Here is a 22,603-nt window from a genome sequence, read left to right as displayed (position 1 = left end):
CGAAGCGGAGGAGGAGGAGGAGGAGGAGGAGCGAAGGAGGAGGAGGGCTTTGGTTGGAACCCAGCCCCGAGGGAGCGCTTCCCAGCCGCGCTCACACGCGCGCAGGAACTTTGCAAAGGCGCAGGAAAGAGCACGGAGACCCGCTCTCTCTCGCTCTCTCTCTCTCTTTGCCCCGGGCTCGCTCTGCCTCTCTCTTCTCCAGCTCCTTGGCAGCAGCAGCAGCAGCAGCGCCTGGCGGAGTCCAGCGAGGAAGCCCGCTCTCCTGCCCTCCTTCTTTCTCCTCGTCAAACTTTCCCGGATGGGGTCTCCTCGGTGGAAGAGGCTCTGCCTTCTGGTCCTGCTGGGCTTGGCCTTCTCGCTCCTCTTCTATGGGCACTACTACGGCGCGGAGTCGCCCACCAGCCCCAGGTGAGCCTCGCGGGGCTTGGCGGGAGCGGGAGGGCCAGGGGAGGGGGCGCCGCCCCAATTCTCACCCTCAGCCAGAAGGTGAGCCTTCTCCTTGGGACTCCTTCGGAGCTCCTTGGGCATTTCAGAGGGTTCCCTTAGTCGAGGAATACTCAGAGAGGGTTGGGACAGTTCTTTCCTCGGGTCGGCGCTCCAGGCAGTCATGCCGGCCACATGGCCTAGGGGGTGTCTCCGGACAACGCCTGCTCTTCGGCTTAGAAATGGAGATGACCCCCACCTCCCCAGAGTCCGACACGACTAGACTTAATGCCAGGCAGAAACCTTTTCCTTTACTATAGCCTGCAGCACTTGGTATTCCTTGGCCAACTCTTTTCTCTGAAATATACAACACCTGGCATGTGTTGGCTGTTTCCTATCTAATGACTAACTAGCTTGATTGATTGGACGAGATGGCCCTTGGGGTCTCTTCTAGGATTAGGTAGGAGCCCATGTTAGCCCAGCAGGTTAAACAGTTGAGTTGTTGAATTTGCTGACCAAAAGGTGGCTGGTTTGAATCCATGGAATGGGTGAGCTCCTGCTGTTAGCTCCAGCTTCTGCCAACCTAGCAGTTATTTATTTATTGTATCAGGAGCGAACCAGGGGTACAGTTATAAAGTATTTAAAAAATAATCAACAACAAAAAACCCCCACAAAGTTTGAAAACTTGGCACTGTATTAAATGCCCTTCCATCAGTAGCTGGCCACTTGGAGTGCTTCTGGTGTAAGGAGGTCCTCCATTGTGCAAGTGGCAGGGCTCAGGCTGCATTGCAATAGGTGGTCTGTGGTCTGCTCTTCTCCACACTCACATGTCGTGGACTCCACTTCTTAAGGTCGGCTCTGCATCTCATGGTGCCAGAGCACAGTCTGTTTAGCAGTTGCAGAAATGTGATTAGATCAATAGGTACCAGTCATGCTGGCCACATGACCTTGGAGGTGTCTACAGACAAAGCCGGCTGTTCAGCTTAGAAATGGAGATGAGCAGCACCCCTGCGACTAGACTTCATGTCAAGTGAAACCTTCCTATTATAACATCCTATTATAACACATCCCTTATCATACCATTTTGCTGTTGTAACACTTTTACATCTACATTTAAAAAACAGACAAACCAATCATAAAGTGAGTGGTTGGTACAACAGGAATCAGTAATGGCATCATTATTGCAGATTTTTTAAAAAATGTGTAAATGAAGATGAGCACGACCCCCCAGAGCCAGACACGACTAGACTTAATGTCACAGGGAAACCTTTACCTTTACTAAGATTAGGCAAGATCTGGTGCTTTTAAGATACAAGATAGAGTCCTGTTAAAACCATGCATGTACACAGGCACGCACAGGGATGCCACTGTAGCACCCCAATGGGCATCACAGACATCTCGCTTTGCCTGATTCTCTTTTGTCTTCTGTATGATCTCCCTTTTGATCTCTTGAAGATCCGCCCCCAACCCACTTGTTCCATGTAACAAAAAGAAAGACAGACACAAAAGAAGAGGGAGGCAGGAAGGAGAGGCAGGCTGGTTTCTGCACATGTTGCTTTGAGGAGAGAACACTTCTGGCACTCCGCACAAGAAGGAGTGTGCAACTCAGGCAGCAAAGCAGTGCAACCGTGGTGCCCCTGAGAACAGCCAAGAAGAGGGAAGCAGGGCATTGTCCCCCTTCCCAAAAGGCTGGAGATCAAACAAAGCAGGCAGGGCTTGCGACTCAGCCGGGAAGTGACTAAGGCAGGGCAGAGGGGCTCCCAAATGCCTCCCCGGTGCCAGGCGAAGGCAGTGGCACACTTCCAAGCTGAAGGCAGAAGAAGCCAGGAAAGCATCACCAGGGGACTTTGTTTCTAGCCAGTCAGAATTTCCAGTCTTGGTGCTGAGGGTGTGTTAGGCATGGGAGCCTGCGCCGCTACCCACACCCTCCTCAAGGCATCAGTGAGCAGCATCACAACCTTTGAGGTTCACTCAAGCTTATCATGGAAGCAAAGGTTCCTAAGAAAAAGTTTCCTGCATCACCCTTGTCCCACTTAGTTGGTTTCATATTAACCCAGCCCTCTGTGGCCGCCATTGCAAACAGGCATGCAAACGCTGATATCTCAGCTCCCTCTTCAGACTTGTTACAGGGACTGGTGTGATATGTAAATAGCACATTGGCCATCATCTTCTCATTCCTCACCCCTCTGTAACACACGAGTTGAAGGCACCCAATGATATGTGTCCACAGTGTGCCCTGAGACCAAAGGCATGACTCATGCGCATGAGATGGTACATTCACATGTTGTAACATAGGGCTGATATCTGAGCATCAGTACTCATGAGTGGTACAATTGGTGGATGCCAGCTATGAATGAGTCAGTTTGCCTCCTCTATTGTGTGCTTTCAGGTTGTGTTGTCAAAGGCTTTTAGGGTCAGAATCACTGGGTTGCTGTGAGTTTTCTGGGCCGTATGGCTATGTTCCAGAAGCATTATTTCCTGATGTTTCATCCACATCTACACAGAGAAGGCATTGAAAGCCACAAGCAAATTGACAATTTCAACAGAAAGAAGGGAACTATGAAAATGACCAAAATCAGGCTACTAGTATTTAAAAAAAACCTTCCAAAATCAGGACAGTAAATAAAGAGCAACAATCTGAAAACAGGAATTCCAGACAGAAAACTATCAGGGCCTGTTAACACCTTCCAACAGAGGATCCTCCCAGGCAGGAAGCAGCCAGGCTTTGAAGCTGCCAGGCTATTCAATGCTAATCAAGATGGCCAATTGCAACATTCGCTACTACCTCCAACAAACAAAGAGTTCTTTCTCCCTCCCTGGACATTCCACAGATATATAAACCCCACTTGCCTAGTTTCCAGCAGACCTCACAACCTTTGTCATAGATTCAGGCAAAATGTCAGGAGAGAATGCTGCTGGAACATGGCCATACAGCCCAAAAAACTCACAGCAACCCAGTGCTTTCAAGTTGTTTCCAGCTTATGGTGGCCATAAGGCAGTTTTGTCACAGGGGTTTTTTGGCAAATGTTATTCACAAGGGGCTTGCCCTTTGTCTTGCCCCAAAGTTGAGAGAATGTGACTTGCCATATCATGGCTGAATGGGGACTTGAACCCCGGTTGTAGGCTGGATCTACACTGACATATAATACAGATTATCAAAGTCTCAAAGATAAATCCAGATTATCTTTTTTGAACTGGATTATATGAGTCTATACTGCCATATAATCTTCTAGCTCAAAGCACTGGGTGGATGCATGATGGAGGTTGCAATCCTGTACATTAGCCATGGGTGAGGGGCCACCATGGGGCTGCGTATGTCTCCCCTGACAGCTGCTTTTGTGCCTCTCTATTGCTCTGAATCCCCCAGACCACTCATTTTCTTCAGTCCCAACAACAAAAAAGATTAATTACTCCTCTTGCCGACCTCCTAAGAGCAGTGAGTCACCTTTTATATAGGTGGCAGAAACCCTGTGTACTACTTTTTTTAAAAAGTACTGCTCTCAGAGACTTCTGGGATTTTGCTTTTGCCTTTTTGGCAGTCTGTGCAGTCCCCTGGATGGTTCTGAGCCCAGTATGTTGGCAACCAGACCCATCCATGGTTATCCACTTCTAATATATATGTTCACCTTGGAGTAAATCCCACTGAATCCAGTGAGGTTTGTTTTGCTCTTTGGTGTAAGGCACCCATTGGAGTGTCTGGTAGTTTACCAAACAGCCATGTGCAAATGTTGCCTCAGCCTCCCACGCATAAAAAGAAAGTGATAATGCATAAGTAACAGCATTGTTGTGAGGAAAGAGAGAGCAGTTGTTAAGCATTTTGCATAGCAATGCTCCTGCTGTGAAGTTAATAACAGACCGAGGCTTTTAAAAAGTGTTTTAAATAGCCACTATGCTTGTTTACAATCATGTGCTACAATCATATTTCACGTTTATAATTAGACAGTTTTTCCCTGCATGTGGCATTGCCATGTGGGTGGATCCTTATTAGGCTGTCATGTGTATAACACTCTCGGAGATAGAGATGGCTCTTCCCAGTTCGTAACTGGGAGGAGAATGGGAAGGCTGGGCTAAAGGGAACTGTCCTCAGGCAACGATATGTAAAACTGGTTATCAGTTGACCACTTTATTAGGCACTTTACCACTTCTCCTCCAGATTTATCTGGGTGAATGATAATAATTGCATTAATAATAATAATAATAATAATAATAATAATAATAGACAAAATCACGATCTGTCAACTGCAAAAGGCCACCTTATTTGGATGTGCGTGCATCATTCGAAAATACACCACACAGTCCTAAACACTTGGGAAGTGTTCAACTTGTGATTTTGTGATACAAAATCCAGCATATATATCTCATTTGCTGTATCATACTGTGTTTTTGTGTCAGTAAAATAATAATAATAATAATAATAATAATAATAATAATAATATACTTTATTTATATTCCGCTCTATCTCCCCGAGGGGACTCAGAGCAGATTACAGAATACATATATGGAAAACATTCAATGCTGTTATACAATTAACAAAGACAGACAGTACATAGACAGAGGCAAGGCTTCCCTCTTTTTCATGTCCAGAATCTGGAAGCTGTGCTTGACTCAGCCATGAGGAGGTGCTCTTGCTCCATTTTTTTAATGCCAAGGAACCTGTTGTCCATAGACACCTTCCTGATCGAATTGCCAGCATGTCTTCAGGGATGGCTTTTATCTAGTGGTACCTATTTATCTACTCACATTGCTGTTTCTGAACTGCTAGGTAAGCAGAAGCTAGGGCTGATGGTGGGAGCTTACCCCAACCCACAGCTTGAATGGCTAATTTTCCAGTCGGCAAGATTTTCTGTAGCTGGCAGTTTAACCCATTGTGCTAAATGTGGCCCCTTAACATGTAGTTTACAGCTTCATCTTAGCTGTTTGTCATTTGGTTTTATTCTTACCATAGTACATTTGCAACTAGTGGCCTCACGTCATATAAATGTGGGTGTATCTACACTGTAGAATTAACTCAGTTTGACACCATTTTAGCTGCCATGGCTCAATACTGTGGAATCCTGGGAGTTGTAGTTTTGCACAGTTTTAGGCCTTCTCTGCCAAAGAGTGCGAGTTCCTCACCAAACTACAATTCCCACAATTCCATAGTAGTTGAGCCATGGCAGTTTATGTGCTGTCAAATTGCATTAATTTTGCTGAGTAGATGCAGCCCATGACAGCTGTCTTTTGCATACTTACTTGGGAGCAGGCTGGAATTGTACATAGAATTATAATTTTTTTTGTAAACATGCATATGCTTGAACTGCATGTATGATCATGTTTAGTTATGTAGTGGGTGTCAAAGTAGCCACCAAGATCAGAATTGGCTCATTCCCCAGCTGAATAACAGACACCTAACACTAAGAACTAGAGAAAAAAGGGTTTGATGTAAACTTTTATGTACCTGCCTGCCTCAAAGGTATATATCTCATTTCAGTTTGCCTGCCTCCAAGGTAAGTTGGTATAGGGTCCCAACGATCTTTTCTGATGTAAAATTAAGCTTTTTTCCCTTACATGCTCAGACTGAGTAATGAGAAGAGTACTGCGTCTTGTTGGCACAAAGGGAATGTTTTTTTTTATTTCCTGGAAAAAACATGATTCAGGAAAGCCACAGGAAATGGCTCGTTGGAGTTTAAAACTAAAGGCAGAGGACAGGTGTTAACATAACATTTCATTGTACATGACAGAACAAAGCTTTTTATGGCCCTGAGGGGAAGACTTTGATCCCAGGCAAGCTTCACCTGTGGAGACTACTTTACAATCAAGATAGCTACAAAATTACTCTTTATGTATCTGTTTGACCTTGTTTGCATATTTTAAAATGCAAACTTAAGTTGGCTCCTTAAAAAAATCCTTTAATTGTTTTGCATTTCTGTAAGCTACAAATCGTCATGTTGTTTATCCTATTGAGGAGCCCCTGGTGGCACAGCGGGTTAAGCTGCTGACCTTGCTGACCAAAAGGTTGGCAATTCAAATCTGGGGAGCAGGGTGAGCTCCCACTGTTAGCCCCAGCTTCTGCCAACCTAGCAGTTTGAAAACATGCAAATGTGAGTAGATCGATAGGTACTACTTCTGGCCACATGACCCCTTTGGCTTAGAAATAGAGATGAGCACCACCCCCCAGAGTCAGACATGACTAGACTTAATGTCAAGGGGAAATCTTTACCTTTTATTGGTTCTTCTAAACCCATCCAGAGGTACTTATGCCTCTTTTATTCCCTAGGTATTCTAGCACATGTAAAGCTATTGCAGAGTGAAGACCAATAATGAAATTGCTTATTTTTTCAGCCTGCCCTTGCCAACTATCTTTAGGAGAAAGCTCTCTGAAGAAGTACTTGCAATATTTCAAACAAGCCTTGAGAATGATGATAAAGTTATTTTTTCTCCAGAGCATCTTTGAAGCAAAACTATTCTTAACATAATAAAAGTTCCATGTTATTATTCATTTTTTTAAATTTTGGACTTGCAACTCTCACAGAGAACCATAATTAGCTTGAAAACTTGTCTTTTCTGTCTCCATTCTTCATTTTATAAGCTGCTAACCTTTATTTTTCAACATTTAATGGAAAGCGGACAATGGCAATAGGAGCTGCTAGCTTTCCAGATAGTTGCAGTATAGTTGCAAAGAATCCAAAATGATACCTCCAGAATAAGGGGGACATAAAACATAATATGTTGTAACTCTTCCCTCAAATCTTTTGTCTTGTCTCTACTCCCATGTGATACGAGACTTTGTAGACATGCTGTATGGTAATGATGAATATTCCTGCTTTGAATACTCAGGGAGTAGAAGGGCATTCATATATAATACTGTTTATGATTTTATTCAATGTGTTTTATTATGACTATGTATTTTAAGTGTATTGTTTCTTGCCTCAATCTGTAAGGAGAGGCAGGTTAAGTATAATATCTGTGTGTGTGTGTGTGTCAGGAGCAACTTGAGAAACTGCAATTCGCTCCTGGTGTGAGAGAATTGGCCATCTGCAAGGACATTGCCCATGGGATGCCCAGATGAGAGTGTGGATGAGCTCCTTTTGTCAGCTCCAGCTCCCCATGCAGGGGCATGAGAGAAGCCTCTCACAAGGATGGCAAAACATCTGCACTCTCCCCGGATTCGAATCACTGACCTGTCGGTGAACGCTCCTGCCGGCACAAGTGTTTAACCCATTGCAACACCGGGGTCTCCAATATAGTAATAGTAATAATAATGTCACACCCGATTCAGCAGTGTCCCCTAATCACTTTTTCTGATATATCTAGCCTTCTTGGCATCAAAACAACATGCAAATGTTTGTCTTAAGCATTGATAGGCTGTAGTACAAAAAAAATTCTGGCTAAGAGTTTGGAGAGCTCTCTTTACTGTTGGTATATTGTTGAGCAGGGTTGTGCAGTAAGTAAACTGGGCTCTACTAGTTGTATGGTGTGCAATTTGCAGTAAATCAGCAAGGGATTCTGACTTCACAGTTGTCTTCCCAGAAGCAATAATTAAACTGCTGCCTCCATTCTTTAATTAGGCTGCTTCTGTGCAAACCTGAAGTGGATTTTGTGAAAGGACTTGTGAGCCTGATTCTGACATGCTGCAGCCTGGTCCTTGATTCTTAGTACTTGCCAATCTGTCTGATGAATCATTTCGTGCTTGGCTCTGTTTGCCAAACATCAGGAAGAAATTAGAATTTGCAAGCCTGATGTTTATTTATCCTCGGACTTCGGAATAGGAAGAGAGCATGGTCCAACCTGTTTCCATCCTTTTCTTTTAAGGCTAGAAAACTTCACAGACAGCAGATATTATAGTCCATATCATTCCTTTCCCCTTTGACTAGAATCATAGAGTTGGAAGAGACCTCATGGGCCATCTAGTCCAACCCCTGCCAAAAAGCAGGAAAATTGCATTCAACGCACCCCTGACAGATGGTCAACCAGCCTCTGTTTTAAAACTTCCAAAGAAGGAGCCTCCACCACACCCTGGGTCAAGGAGTTTCACTGCTCTCACAATGAGGAAGTTCTTCCTCATGTTCAGGTGGAATCTCCTTTCCTGTACTTTGGAGCTACTGTTCCATGTCCTAGTGTCCAGGGCAGCAGAAAACACGCTTGCTCCCTCCTCCCAATGACTTCTCCTTACATATTTATACCTGACCCTCATCATGTCTCCTCTCAGCCTTCTCTTCTGTAGGCTAAACATGCCCAACTCATTAAGCTGCTCCTCATAGGGCTTGTTCTCCAGACCCTTGATCGTTTTAGTCACCCTCCTCTGGACACATTCCAGCTTGTCAACATCTCCCTTCAATTGCGGTGCCCAGAACTGGACACAGTGTGATTCCAGGTATGGTCTGACCAAGGCAGAATAGAGGGGTAACATGACTTCTCTGGATCTAGAAACTACGCTCCTATTTATGCAGGGCAAAATCCCATATATAGCAGTTTAAACAGATTACTTATAAATATTGGCAGCAAACTGTGATGTCAAATTAATTTAAAAACAAATTCAGTGGAACTTAACAAAGGGTTTAGGATTCAGGTGGTCTATAGGGTGTGTTTTCTCAGTGGGGATGGTGTGCATGGCTTATGCATTGTATTGACTCCAAAGCCATCCTAAGAAGCAATGGCAGACCCTAGATTATCGGTTGAATGTTGTGGGACTCAATCTAGCTCTTTAACCACTATATTCCACCAGCTCTCAGAATAACAGCAAAAATGTTTGGTGTCCTGAAAGTTTCTTTTTATATATCTCAGCTGCATCAGAGAGGTAATTCACCTCCTCTTTTTTTTTTTTTTGGCAGGAAAAGAAACAGTTTCTGATATCAGGTGGTGCCTGATAACCAGACTGCGTCGGTCTGTAGGGTTGCAATGTGAAATAAGGGACAGGGTTCCTGTTTCCTTAAAAACTGTAGGATAGGTGATTCCAGTAGGTGCTGCTTTTGTGATATGCTTCAGCTGCTGGAGCTTCCTCTTCTATGCAACCTTTAAAGAAGAGGAGCGGTGTCTCTTATTTTACCTGACATCATTAAGGACTGGGTTCATTTTACTCAATCCAGAGTTGAAACCAGCCTTTTATTCATAATGGTAGAGTTCAGAGTTTCTATATTAACAGTAACCCTTTTAATACTGGCACATACACTAAAAAACTACCACATGGACTGCCAAAGCTTCTGCACATTACAGAAGGGTATAGAGCGTGCTGTTTGGAGCACATACATAGACTGTACAAAGCACTGACACTACACACTGGACTTCTCTGATGTACCTCTTATTTCACAGGGAAACCCATATAACTCTTCACTATGGCAGTGTCCTATTGCTAGGCAAGAGACATGATGGATGGCAATCTTTAGAGCAGGAGTAAACAGTTTGTGGCTTTCCAGTTGTTTGGTATGGTAACATCCATCATTCATGATGGTCAGTAGTAAAGGATATTGAGGACTTAAGTTTAGCAACATCTGGAGGGCTGGAATTTGCCCACTCCAACTTTAAAGAAAGTTTGTGTGCTGTCATTTGAACATTCACCGATGAATCTTAAGGTTTCTACAACAGGGTCTGAAGACACCTAATTTATTTTTCTTTATTCTTCTGCCTTCCTATTAATTCTGACTTTTGCATGATTTTCCAGCTTAGAATAAGGAAACTTTTGTATATTGACAAGCAGTTCCTGGAAAACAGGTTGTCAAATGCACAAAAGTTGATGTCTAATTAGATTTCATATTCCTAGCTTACCTTAGCAATACCAAGCTGCTTGCAAATCCTTTCACAGGCAAATGGGCACACACGCACACAATGACTTTTCTTCCAAATGTATCCCTGTAATGACCTCAGCATCAAACTGCACCTATTGCTTTGTTTTTTGAGGCATTGTGGTAACAATGAGTAAACTAACTGCTAACCACAACAAAAACGCTGCTGGTCGCACACACTTATGCTGTCTTTAGACGTTCTGTCTTGAACTGATTGTAAACTTGGAAGAGTGGTGATTTATTCACAGGCTTGTGGCTGATCTAGTGGAGTGTGCTTTGAACCAGTTCATTGAGTGATAGCAAACAGTGGAATGTAGAGGTGTATTACCCAATTTTGAACCATGAATTTACATTTGCATTCTAAAACTATTGTATTTTAATCTTTGTACAGTGTATTTTGATATATTTATTTTATTGGATGCATTTTATAGTGATATATTTTTACTTTCTTGTGCCCCTCCTTGACCCATGAAGAGAGGTGGGTAACACATAGTTTGTTGTTGTTGTTGTTGTTGTTTTTGTAGTAGTAGTAGTAGTAGTAGTAGTAGTAGTAAACACATAGAGATGATGATGATGATTGTAGTAGTAGATGTTACTCTTACTACTAAGGTCATAGGTATGTAACTCAGTGTCTTTTTGGTGAAATCAATGTGAAATGGGTCTCAAGACAATAAAATTGGTCGAGATTAAATTAGGAATATTGATACTGACAGCAATGAACATTCATGCCTGCGTGGTGAAGACTCCAGCAAAAACCTTGACGGATGTTTTCGTCTCTATCTGATTTGATCCCAAAGAGAATTTTTAATAGAGATGATGAGGAAGATGTGTTTGAGCCAGTCAGATTGGTTTTAAATCATTTCTCAAGGCCAAATGCAGACATTTGTTTCCATAAGCTCGACAGATTTCCATTTCACATCATTATTTCCATGTCCTCTTGGACCGGGGATGGGCAGCTAGATTGGAACTAAGAACTGCTTTGGCAACATATGATAACCAGGTGCTGGCACCTAATTTGTGTGTTTGAAATACTGGTAATTAACATTCATTTGCATAAAGATGGTGCATGCCAAGTTGTAACAGATGGGTATACTGCATTTATTTTTGTGATATCTGAAATTATTAACCCCACATGTGAAAGTCTCCATAGATGGCACTGGTAATAACTCTGCGTGACACATCTCATTGTTATAAGACAGTGGTTTCCAACCTGGTCCATGGCCTCATCATTACTACACCATTGCCTCAAAACCATGCGGCAACAAGAACGACTGATTTTTGTGAAACTCTTATAGTGCCAAGGCAACGGGGATGTCGGGAGGGGAGAGGCTGACGACTCATGACAGATTACTACTACTACATCAGCTCTAGATTATTAAATATGGTTTTCTGTGGGCAAGCGCATGGCAACTGCTGGATGGCATATATTCTGTATTAGAAACTAGAGCTGATGTGGTCTATCCAATGCAGTTTTCTGAATCAGCACCACAAATAACCAAACAGAATCTGAAGTTGTCCAAAAACTGATTTGTAACTGTTTTGGTACTAATGTTGGAGAGTGGTCCCTGGTCAAATGGTTCCTGGTCAAAAAAGGTTGGGAACCACTGTTTTAAGAACTCTTCAAAGGCATGGACATCCAACCCTTATGAACCAGTGGTGTCCTATGTAAACATTCATTCTCGGTCCTTTTATTTAGTGCAGGTAACTTTGAGCTTTTCTGGAATTAGTAATTAGGCTGATTTAAATTACTGACCACTTCCTTGTGTATTTTGGATGGCTTTCTATTTACACTATTCTTTACGTTTACATAAAACCTAAATACAATGGCAAGAATAGGCCAAAGAGGATCTCTGAAACCTCCTTATACAATCAATGCTCTGGGTTGTGCAAGCGTCTATAAAAGTCCTGGCACATCTCTGCCAGCCAGCTTTTTACAGGCAGGTGTTACTGGGCTAGGCAGTCTGTGACCATCCAGCTAACATTGTGACTCCCATCAGCCATAGTCAACATTACCAGTAGATAACATGGTAGGTTACAGGTTGTCACTATGGTTGTAGTAGCTTTGTTGGAAAGAAGGGCTAATCAATTGTTAGATCTTAGTGCTAACCCACTATTTAGAAATTAGTCCGACACATAAGAATATTTTAATTCTATGTGCCATTCAAATAGACAGTGTCTCTGCCCACACACTTAAGTCCCCTCTTAAACTTTTCCTTTCTGGTCCCAGCTTTCTTGGCTGCCATTGTTTGCATCAGCGGTAAAGGTTTTGATGGCCTAGCAGCATACACATATTATCAGTATAGATCAAGCTATGGCTGTTAGGAATTGTGGGAGTTGAAGTCCAAAACACCTGGGGGGGGGCAAAGTTTTCCCATTCTTGGGATAGATGCACATAGTAAATGCTTCAAGGTAATACAAGGGTGTAGGGCAAGTGGTATTTACAGACTGCTGAGTGTGCACATTCACAAGGAGTACTGTTTTCTCTTTGAATCTTATATCCTAGAAGGAAAAAACAAGCTAGGAATTTTCAGTTTATAAATCTGTTCAGCATATCCTTTCCTTTCAGTAAAAACTCCAGTGTGTGGAAAGAGTGGGAAAACCCCTATAGCACACACCTTAAGGTTTGACTGTTCTGAGACAGACAGAATAACGAGCTCACAGTCCCACCTACTTAGAAACCAGGAGAAGGGGGTGAGAGGGGGCCTGATAGGCACTAATGTTGGACCAATGATGGTTTCCTTTTAGCACCAAGTCATGACAAAAAATGTATGGACACTGTGACTTGGAAATGTTTCATAGGTGTTGGGTTTCATCCCTGGACTGCCCAGGTCTTTTTTCCCATCAAGTTTCTAGTCATCAGTAGCTAGGCTAGAGACAGGCCAAGCTCAGGGATTCCTTCCCCACACACTCCTGTGCATTTTTAAATAGTGATGATAATGTTTATATGTTTTAACGTGCATTTTAACTCTATTTTTTAATTTTTTTAATTTAAACATATTTAATTGTTTGTTTTCTAAAGGCATCAGATAATTGCCATTTGTACAGCCACCTTGAGTCCCCTTTGGAGTAGAGAAGGGTTGGATATAAATAGAGCAAATAAATAAATAAATAAATAAATAAAATATTGCCTTTTACCAAAGCCTTTAGAGCTTAAATCTTTCTTAACCGCTTTGAGTCCCCCTCAGGGTGAGAAAAGCGGTATACAGCTACTGTAAACAAATAATAATAAAGATGTATTGTCGAAGGCTTTCATGGCCAGAATCACTGGGTTGTTGTAGGTTTTTTTCCGGGCTATATGGACATGTTCTAGAGGCATTCTCTCCTGACGTTTTGCCTGCATCTATGGCAAGCATCCTCAGAGGTAGTGAGGTCTGTTGGAACTAGGCATATTATATATCTGTGGAAAGACCAGGATGGGACAAAGGACTCTTGTCTGCTGGAGCTAGGTGTGAATGTTTCAACTGACGACCTTGATTTGCATTTGATAGCCTGGCAGTGCCTGGAGCAATCTTTTGTTGAGAGGTGATTAGATGTTCCTGATTGTTTTCCCTCTGTTGTTTTGCTGTTTTAATTTTAGAGTTTTTTAATACTGGTACCCAGATTTTGTTCATTTTCATGGTTTCCTCCTTTCTGTTGAAATTGTCCACATGCTTGTGGATTTCAATGGCTTCTCTGTGTAGTCTGACATGGTGGTTGTGAGAGTGGTCCAGCATTTCTGAGTTCTCAAATAATATGCTGTGTCCAGGAAACCATGAAAATGACATAATTATTTTTTTGTGTTTAATAAGTTTTGTCTCATTTAAGGTGTTGTATTGTTTTAATCTGGAATTTCTTTAAATTGTCACTCTGACAGTAGCCTGCCCTAGTTTGGATGGATAAGAGGACACAATATTCTTGCAAATCTTTTCAGAAATCAAAACAATCTATCCAGTCCTCTTTTATTCTATGGGAGCCATTCCCAGAAGGATCCAGCTTTCAGCAAATCTCAGTGTATCCACCTGAACTTGTAGTATTGATTCTACCTACGCAATACCTGCCACTCACTCCTTGTTTAACAAAGGCCAGGGATTAGTGGTGTATGCTCCAGTCCCACCTGTACAATTCCCATCACAACCAAATATTGGCAACTTTTAGAAGATAAACACGAGCCCAGGCTCCCACCCAATGTGAGAGAGCCCTGTTCATCTGCAACAAGAGACAGCCTAACCCACGAATGCCAAGAACAGGTGCAATAATTCCCTTCCCTTTGGTGCAATGAATGGATTAGCCTTCTGGGGTGTGTGTGTGTGCGCGCGCGTGCACACTTCCATGTTCCATGTGAATTTTCCGTTTTGTGGCAATGAATGCTTTTCTTTCTCCCCCCTGTCTATCTAAATGTCAACTCAATTGCATTTACCCTAGGCTGAAATCTGTGGGGCCCAAATGGTTCACAGCTCAGTCTGTCCTGTTTAACTGGTTGGTTCCTTTGCCTTAAAGGTATGAATGTCTCTTCTAGAATGGCCTCCATCAAGCACACACTTCCCCAGGAGGAAGGTCACTTCTCTAAGCCAGCATGAGAGTGCGTTTTCAGTGTTTGGTTAGGATGCCTGGGTTTGAATCTCCACTCAGCCACAAAAAAACACACTCTCTCAGCCTCAGAGGAAGGTAATGTCAAACCTGCATTGATTAAATCTTGCCAGGAAACCCAATGACAGGTTCATATTAGAGTCCCATAAATTGGAAACAACATGAAGATACACAGTAACAAGAAGTACATACTTCTATGGAGGCAGCTCTGTGAATCCTGTTTGTAATTTATCCTTCTATTGCAGGCTTTGGTTCAAGACGGGTTAAGTGCATTCAGGAGTGAACAAATGGGATCCACTTGTTCCATGGTGTTGAAATTGCCCTTTGGCCTTACAAAGACTTCCTTGTCTCTGTCTCTGTTTCTGCCGACTCAGTGCCTGGCCAGAGGGCGGTTGCTAGAATGTCAGCTCCTTGAAGGACAACAATTTGAATAGATTATAAACATGATAATGTTGACTATCATTAAAAAATTAAGACCTCAAAAATCCACTTTACAATGTAGGTGGGAAAATAGCTGAAGGGTGTGGTTCCAATCCTTGTGAGCATTGTTATTATTGTTATTGTGTGCCTTCAATATACTTTTGAGTCATGGAGACCTCAAGGCGGATCACACACTGTTTTGGTGGGCTGAATGGGTGTGACTTTCCCAAGGTCACCCAGTGGGTTTTCATGGTTAAGTGGATATTTGAACCCAGGTATCTGGAGTCTAACATTGAAACCACTGTGCCACACTGTCTCTTGCAAGCTAGCCTTATGGAAATTAGTAGGATTTACTTGGTTCTGAGTAGGACTGTACTCTGAGTGTCGCTTGGCTTCGGCTGTGTTCCTAGTTTTGCAAAGATGTTGTTGACAGAAAAGAAGACTTGTGCTCCTTCAAGGTAATTTCAGGAAGAAAAAAAACATAGTGCCTTAGACTTACTTTCCTTGTAACTGGGTGTCCCTGGAATGCATTGATTAGATTGCAGCTTTTGTTACCCACAGCCCGCATGGCAAATGGTGTACTAGCTTGGGCTGATGGGAATCCAGCACATTTAAAACTAGCAATGTTATGAGACAAATGGCTTACAGTTTCATTATTATAAAGGTAAAGGTAGTCCCATGACATTAAGTCCAGTCATGTCCGACTCTGGGAAGTGATGCTCATCTCCATTTCTAAGCCGAAGAGCCAGCGTTGTCCGAAGACTCTTCCAAGGTCATGTGGCCGGCATGACTGCATGGAGCGCCGTTTCCTTCCCGCCAGAGCGGTACCTATTGATATACTCACATTTGCATGTTTTCGAACTGCTAGGTTGGCAGAAGCTAGGGCTGACAGCGGAAGCTCACGCCGCTCCCCAGAATCGAACCTGCGACCTTTTGATCAACAAGCTCAGCAGCTCAGTGCTTTAACCCACTGCGCCACCGGGGGCTATATATGTCCAATTTCCTGGTGGTGCAGTGGGTTAAACCACTGAATTTGCTGATCAAAAGGTCACAGGTTTGAATCCAGGGAGTGGCATAAGCTCTTGCTGTTAGCCCCAGCTTCTGCCAACCTAGCAGTTTGAAAACATGCAAATGTGAGTAGATCAATAGGTACCTCTCCAGCAGGAAGGTAATGGCGCTCCATACAGTCATGCTGGCCACATGACCTTGGAGGTGTCTACAGACAACGCCAGCTCTTCGGCTTAGAAATGGAGATGAGCACCACTTCCCAGAGTCGGACATGACTGGACTTAATGTCATGGGAAAACCTTTACCTTACCAATTCAATCATGTGATATGACTGATTCTCCAGTAACCTGCACATGGTCTTGCCAATGACTTGTCCATTTTGAGGAGGAGCATAGTACTTTCTGTGTGGTTGCATCTTACCATGAGCTCTATCCTTACTAGTTGACATGATAGGACCTGGTAACCTAGGAAAGGAGAATTCACTTCTGTGCCTCAAGTTTTTAAATCTTTCTCAAAACCCATTTTTGATTGCTGTTAATATTTGCAATTTAAAAAGCATTTTAAAAAATTCCACTCCCGTGATATAGTTATTACAATAATCTTTAAAAAGCCGAAGAAAGGAAAAGCAAAGTGAAAAAAAAGGGTTAGAAGGTGGGAAGTTTATGTCAGTTAACCTGGCAGGAACTGTAGTTAGCTGGGCATGTTATCTTTGGAGCTGTATCCCTCCTCCTTTCATCCTCAGATACTAGCACTCATGCATAATCTTGTGCATCCCATCTCTCATACAGATACACACAGGGAATGTTTGGGTAGGCTAACCCTTTTCTCTCCCAGCGCTGTTAGCCCCGCGTAAATCATACTGTTGTCAACCTATCCAGCATCTGCTTGACAGATGGCAGAAGTAGGAATTAATTGGGAAGAATGACACATACAAATGTCTTTTCTTGGGAGTTTCCATGCCACTGGAGCAGGGAATCTGTTCTAATTTTTAGCCTGCAGGTTAAAGGAGGTGCCCAAGATGTTGAATTTGTAGAGCACCTTGGACAGCCCCTTTAAAGTTTTGTCTAAGATTCATGGAAAACTAACTTCCCTACTGATTTGGAGGCCAAAACTGTCCATTAAATGGCTGCCATCCTCATTCCAGCCATTTGATGGTGCGGAAGCTGACGTTTCATTTCCAAGCCAGGCACCTGAACTCAGCTACAAGTGGAAATGTTGGTCACCATCCACAAAATACACCAAACACCTCCAAGGTTTGCATGCAGTGTGGAGGAACCAGCTACTTTAGATTATTTCATACACACTTTAGTTATGTGGCTGAGGGGGGCAGTTTCCACCCCTGGACCCCTGTGTTCTGACATGCTACAAGTAATGGCACTTCTGAGCAACGTTTTAGCGGATCTTCATTGTTTTTTGTTGTATGGTTTTGCGGGACTATTGGGCAAGGGAAGTAAACTAACATGTTTGTAGCTGGTGTTTAAGGAGCCCCAGGTGGCGCAATGGTAAAAACCCTTGTGCTGGCAGGACTGCTGACTGAAAAGTCAGCGGTTCAAATCCGGAGAGTGGGGTGAGCTCCAATCTGTCAGCTCCAGCTCTCATGCAGGGACATGAGAGAGGCCTCCCACAGAATGTTAAAACATCAAACATCCGGGTGTACCCTGGGCAACGTCCTTGCAGACGGACAATTTTCTCACACCAGAAACGACTTGCAGTTTCTCAAGTCGCTCCTGACACACAAAAAATCTGGTGTTTAATTTGTTTGACTGGTTTGAGTGCATGTATTGAATTCTCAACAAAATTGGTGGGAAATATTGACAATTTCAAGGAAGGGGTGTAACTGGGGGACTTCAGTGATAGGGCTGCATGTGCACCATGGACCCCACTTTGCCTCCTCTTCTGTAGACTCAGACTGCTTTCTAAGGAGGGATGAATAGAGACTTTGTTTATTCTTATTTTCATGTACAGTTGTAAGGTTAAGCAGTAATTATAGGGTGAAGAAGTAAAAGGTAGTCACACTGCATTAGATTTGTTGCCCCTTTGGTCCTTAACAAACAGCAGCAGGTTTTTGTTTTGTTTGTGTGTGTCAGGAGTGACTTGGGAAACTGCAAGCTGTTTCTGGTGTGAGCAGGTTGAAAGGCAAAACACTGCCTCTGTAGAAACATCTGAGCCACTTTGACAAGTGGCTCATAATTCAAAAAATTTCTTTCTTTCAACTTGCTGTGACTCTGCTTCTCACCACCCACAAAACTCTGCTTCTCACCCTGGTGGTCTCTTGTATTGATTAGATCAAAATTGACTCCAATTCCATAGTTACTGATCAAGTCTGACCAAAACTGTTGAGCAAGAGGGCTGCCTATGTTCCAACATTATTTGAAACAGATTTGCCAGGCACCTGCACATAAGAATTCTGTTCATATCCATTGGAATTTGGTATGCTGCTGAGTACAAAGTATGCTAACTCAGATCCACAGATGAGCATCTGCATGTAAAATCCGTAAATATGATAACTGGCCCGGGGGTGTGCATGTGTCCCATTTGTGTATTGGGAATTCACTGCCAGACACAATTTATTTTTATTTATTTGGGGTTCTTGTACCCCGCCCTTCTCACCCCGAAGGGGACCCAGGGCGGCTTACAGCTGCAAGGCGCACTTAGACGCCTGCTACACAAACAATCATCACAAAAAATATAACAAGTAGTACCAATGTTGCCAGCTCTGATCTCCTGCGTGTGGCTGAATTTAAGGTCTGTTTTTTCTCCAGTGGGCAACCAGTGCTGTCTGAGCTGACGGCATTAATCATCTCTTTGATGGGGAGAAGGAGTGGGATCGTAAGCGGAGCCGCAGGCAGACAGCCCTGCTGTTGTGTGAGAATGTCCCTGAATCAGGGCCAGCACCCCCATTTCTGTTTGTTTCTGGTCTGTTCAGCATTCTGTGAACAGAGGAAAGACAGGCTTATCATCCAAGTCAACAGTTTCCCTGCACTTCCTAATAATATCAGGCAATTTGGGCAGGATAGAGAGATTGGATGAGATGTGGTTTGACAAGGCACATGTTTTACACGTATCTTTCCTATAACGTCGGACTCAGTACAAGCTGTGGCTGGAGATCAAGGATCAGCAACATCCAGCAGTCTATGGGACAAAGTTATTTTTTTCCCGGCTACAAATCCCATGACTTGTTTGTACTCCAAATAGCAGAAACTCTTATTATATTGCAGATCTTATCAGAACATGTAGGAAATGAAGGCTCATTTTTGGAGGCTTTTAAACAGGGCGGGTGGCCATCTATCGGGAGTGCTTTGAATGCAATTTTCCTGCTTCTTGGCAGGGGTTGGACTGGATGGCCCATGAGGTTTCTTCCAAATCAAGAATTCTATGATTCTAAGTTGTAGTTGGGAAAACTAACATTTTCCAGTTATGATAACAAGAAAACTTGAGTTGTTATTGTAATATTGGTGTTCATTGCAATCATAACAGAAAGGTGGTTATGCTAAAATTGGAAGTATTTATCCATACTGTTGTTCTGTGGTTGAGCAGCAGATTCACATTCTTTCAGAATTTAAACATTATTTCACAGCTGCTGTAAATTATTTAGCATTTCTTCAGTTTGCCATCATAGTATCTAATTATCAGTTAAGAAAATTTGCTGAGGCTGAGAGCCAAGCAGCTCAGATCTGAAGTCCTGCTGTGTAAGGCCTTGGAGCTAAGCTATATAGATGGACAGATTTAGTTACAGTATTTTAATTAATGGGCGAATAGGCTGCTACAACTTAGTTTTCAGGTGAACTTTGTTGCGCTTTGGTTTGATCTGCAAGTTGAGCTGCTATTATCCAAAGGCCTAATTCACAGGCAATGAAGATGCCACAGCGAATGTTAAATTGACCAAGCTATAAAATGACTGTTTCCGAAGCTAGAGAAGAGTTTTACTCTTCATTGTTATCAATAAAGAGCTTTGGAGCACCATAAAGAATGGCAAATTTATTATGGCATATATTTTCGTAGCTAAAGTCCACTTCATCACACTCAGTAAAATATTCCCCTGCATTATGTGACTTGGGAGCAAGAGGCTTGCAAACAGTGAGGTCAAATGGAAATGAAATGCAGCCTCAGTCCAACATGGGTATTTTTCTGGAAATGCTAAGCATTTGATCTTTGCAGTCAAAAGTGGAAAAGCTGTTAAGCACTGGGATTTCAATATCTCTGTTTTACAGAAGCTTCTTAATGCCCCCTGTGCAATGCACTCAGGGGCTTCAGCCTGAAGTGAAATGGTGACGTGGTGTGTTAACTTCTGCTTGCTTCCTGTGTTGCAGGCGGCCACAACAAGAGACACTACAGCTGCCACAAGCAGAATTGCCCCAGGATACCAGGAGCCATCACCTGGTTGGAGAGAGTGCCAGTAAGAGGTGAGATTGGGAATTAGATTAGATTCTTCTTTATTAAAACATGGTTTCGCTTCTATCAAATTCCTTATTGAAGCAGTGGTTTTCACCAAAGAAAAGGGAAATGCTGAAATGGTATCAATCCGCAACCCAAGATTTGGCTGCCAAGTTCAAATCAGTATTAAAGTCAGCCAACCATTTTTGTTAAGAAAAATCCTAAGTGTCTCTATAGGGTTGTCGTGGCCAGCTGGTGTCCTATGAGGCAGAATTCCAGGTTTAACCTGCTAGGGTTTCTAATCCAGGTATCAAGAGCCCCCCCCCCCCCCCCCCGCTCCCATGCAATGCTTGGAGCCTTCCTCCCTCCCAAAAGCCCCCTCCAAAAAGGGGATCTGTTCTTGGCCCAGTGTTGTTCAACACCTTTATCAATGACCTAGGTGATGGAATAGAAGGCATGCTTATCAGATTATCAACTAAAAAACTGCATAATTCCCATCTTTATTTGAGGCCTGCTTGTACTGTCCCTGGCCTACCCTCCATCTGAGCCCACTTCTCTTTTGGCAAATGCAGTATTTCAGACGCCTTGTCCAAGTTTTATATTTCATAGAATCATAGAGTTGGAAGAGATCTTGTGGGCCATCCAGTCCAACCCCCTGCCAAGAAGCAGGAAAATTGTATTCAAAGCACCCCCTGTTTAGAAGCCTCCAAAGAAGGAGCCTTATCATACTCCGGGCCAGAGAGTTCCACTGTTGAACAGCTCTCACAGTTAGGAAGTTCTTCCTCATGTTCAGGTGGAATCTCCTTTCCTGTAGTTTGAAGGTATTGCTCCGTGTCCTAGTCTCCAGGGCAGCAGAAAACAAGCTTGCTCCCTCCTCCCTATGACTTCCCCTCACATAATTATACATGGCCATCATGTCTTTCCAGCCTTCTCTTCTGCAGGCGAAACATGCCCAGCTCTTTAAGCCACTTCTCATAGGGTTTGTTCTCCAGAGCCTTGATCATTTTAGTCGCCCTCCTCTGGAAATCTTCCAGCTTGTCAGCATCTCCCTTTAATTGTGGTGCCCAAAATTGGACACAATGTGATTCCAGGTGTGGTCTGACCAAAGCAGAATAGAGAGGGAACATGACTTCCCTGGATCTAGACACTATACTCCTAGTGATGCAGGCCAAAATCCCATTGTTGGCTCATATTTCATTCAACCTCACCATATAATTGTCTCCTGGTTTCTTGGAGATGTTTTTCAGGCCCTACTCTGTGGTTGTCCTTTTTGTATATTATTAAACTGGCATTTTCTTTGGTCCTTCCTTTTCCGTTTCTGCCTATTTCTGCTACTTAATTCATTATTCTTTCTTCTTTCATTTCATACTTCTGGCATCTGATGTCCCTTAGTATCCTATTGTTCTGGGATTCCTTTTGATACAATAGCCTGCCCCATATCAAAATCCAATCCAATCCAAATTGACAACTTTCCTTTTCCTTATAGAAGCAGGTCTGCAAAATATTTTCTTCCCTCAACAACTGAACATTCGATCCATCACACCAGTTCCAGTCATTTTCACAGACTTGACAAGTGCAATGCAATCATGTGTTTTGATATGTACTAGTGTTACTTGGCACTCTACTTAAATAACAAACCCTTGTAAGCTAAATGGCAGTGTGACTGAACCAGCATGACAGATTTGGATAACCATCTGTAACTACCATGTGGCTCTAGAAGACTTCACATTTTCAGACCTAGATCTCCTTTCCTGAAATGGTGTCTGGAAATTTATCAGGACCTTTTCAGAAAAGCATGTGGGGGGCAACTGAAGTATCCGGGTCACAATATGCAAATCTTTAGGACTGAATCCTAATTGTCTTGTATCATTTGTTGTTGTTGTTGTTCCAGAGGAAACCAAACTAAAGACTCGTCCAAGGAAGAAAGTGCTTATCATCATAAGGAGAAGGTAATATGCACATCCTTCATTTGTTTTTGTTTTATTTTGTCTCTTTCTAAAATCAGTCTAGCACAACAAGCCAAGAATGGGCATTACCTGCCCCCTCCATATTGC

The 22,603-nt window shown here is 42.9% G+C and overlaps 1 protein-coding gene across 1 annotated transcript in view; it reads left to right on the top strand.

Annotated features, from left to right (window-relative positions):
- Window positions 1–217: 217 nt before the first annotated feature.
- ST6GALNAC2 (ST6 N-acetylgalactosaminide alpha-2,6-sialyltransferase 2) overlaps window positions 218–22,603 on the top strand; it is a 45,248-nt gene continuing 22,862 nt past the window's right edge. The window contains exons 1-3 of the mRNA XM_060764602.2: window positions 218–408; window positions 20,486–20,578; window positions 22,441–22,498. Of these exons, the coding sequence (XP_060620585.2) occupies window positions 299–408; window positions 20,486–20,578; window positions 22,441–22,498 (261 nt within the window). The 5' untranslated portion in view covers window positions 218–298. The remainder of the gene's footprint in view (window positions 409–20,485; window positions 20,579–22,440; window positions 22,499–22,603) is intronic.

The sequence above is a fragment of the Anolis sagrei genome, chromosome 2 (assembly GCF_037176765.1).
Source record: "Anolis sagrei isolate rAnoSag1 chromosome 2, rAnoSag1.mat, whole genome shotgun sequence".
Classification (NCBI taxonomy): domain Eukaryota; kingdom Metazoa; phylum Chordata; class Lepidosauria; order Squamata; family Dactyloidae; genus Anolis; species Anolis sagrei.
The sequence above is the reverse complement of the archived record's forward strand: the minus strand, read 5'-3'. Positions and strand labels throughout refer to the sequence as shown.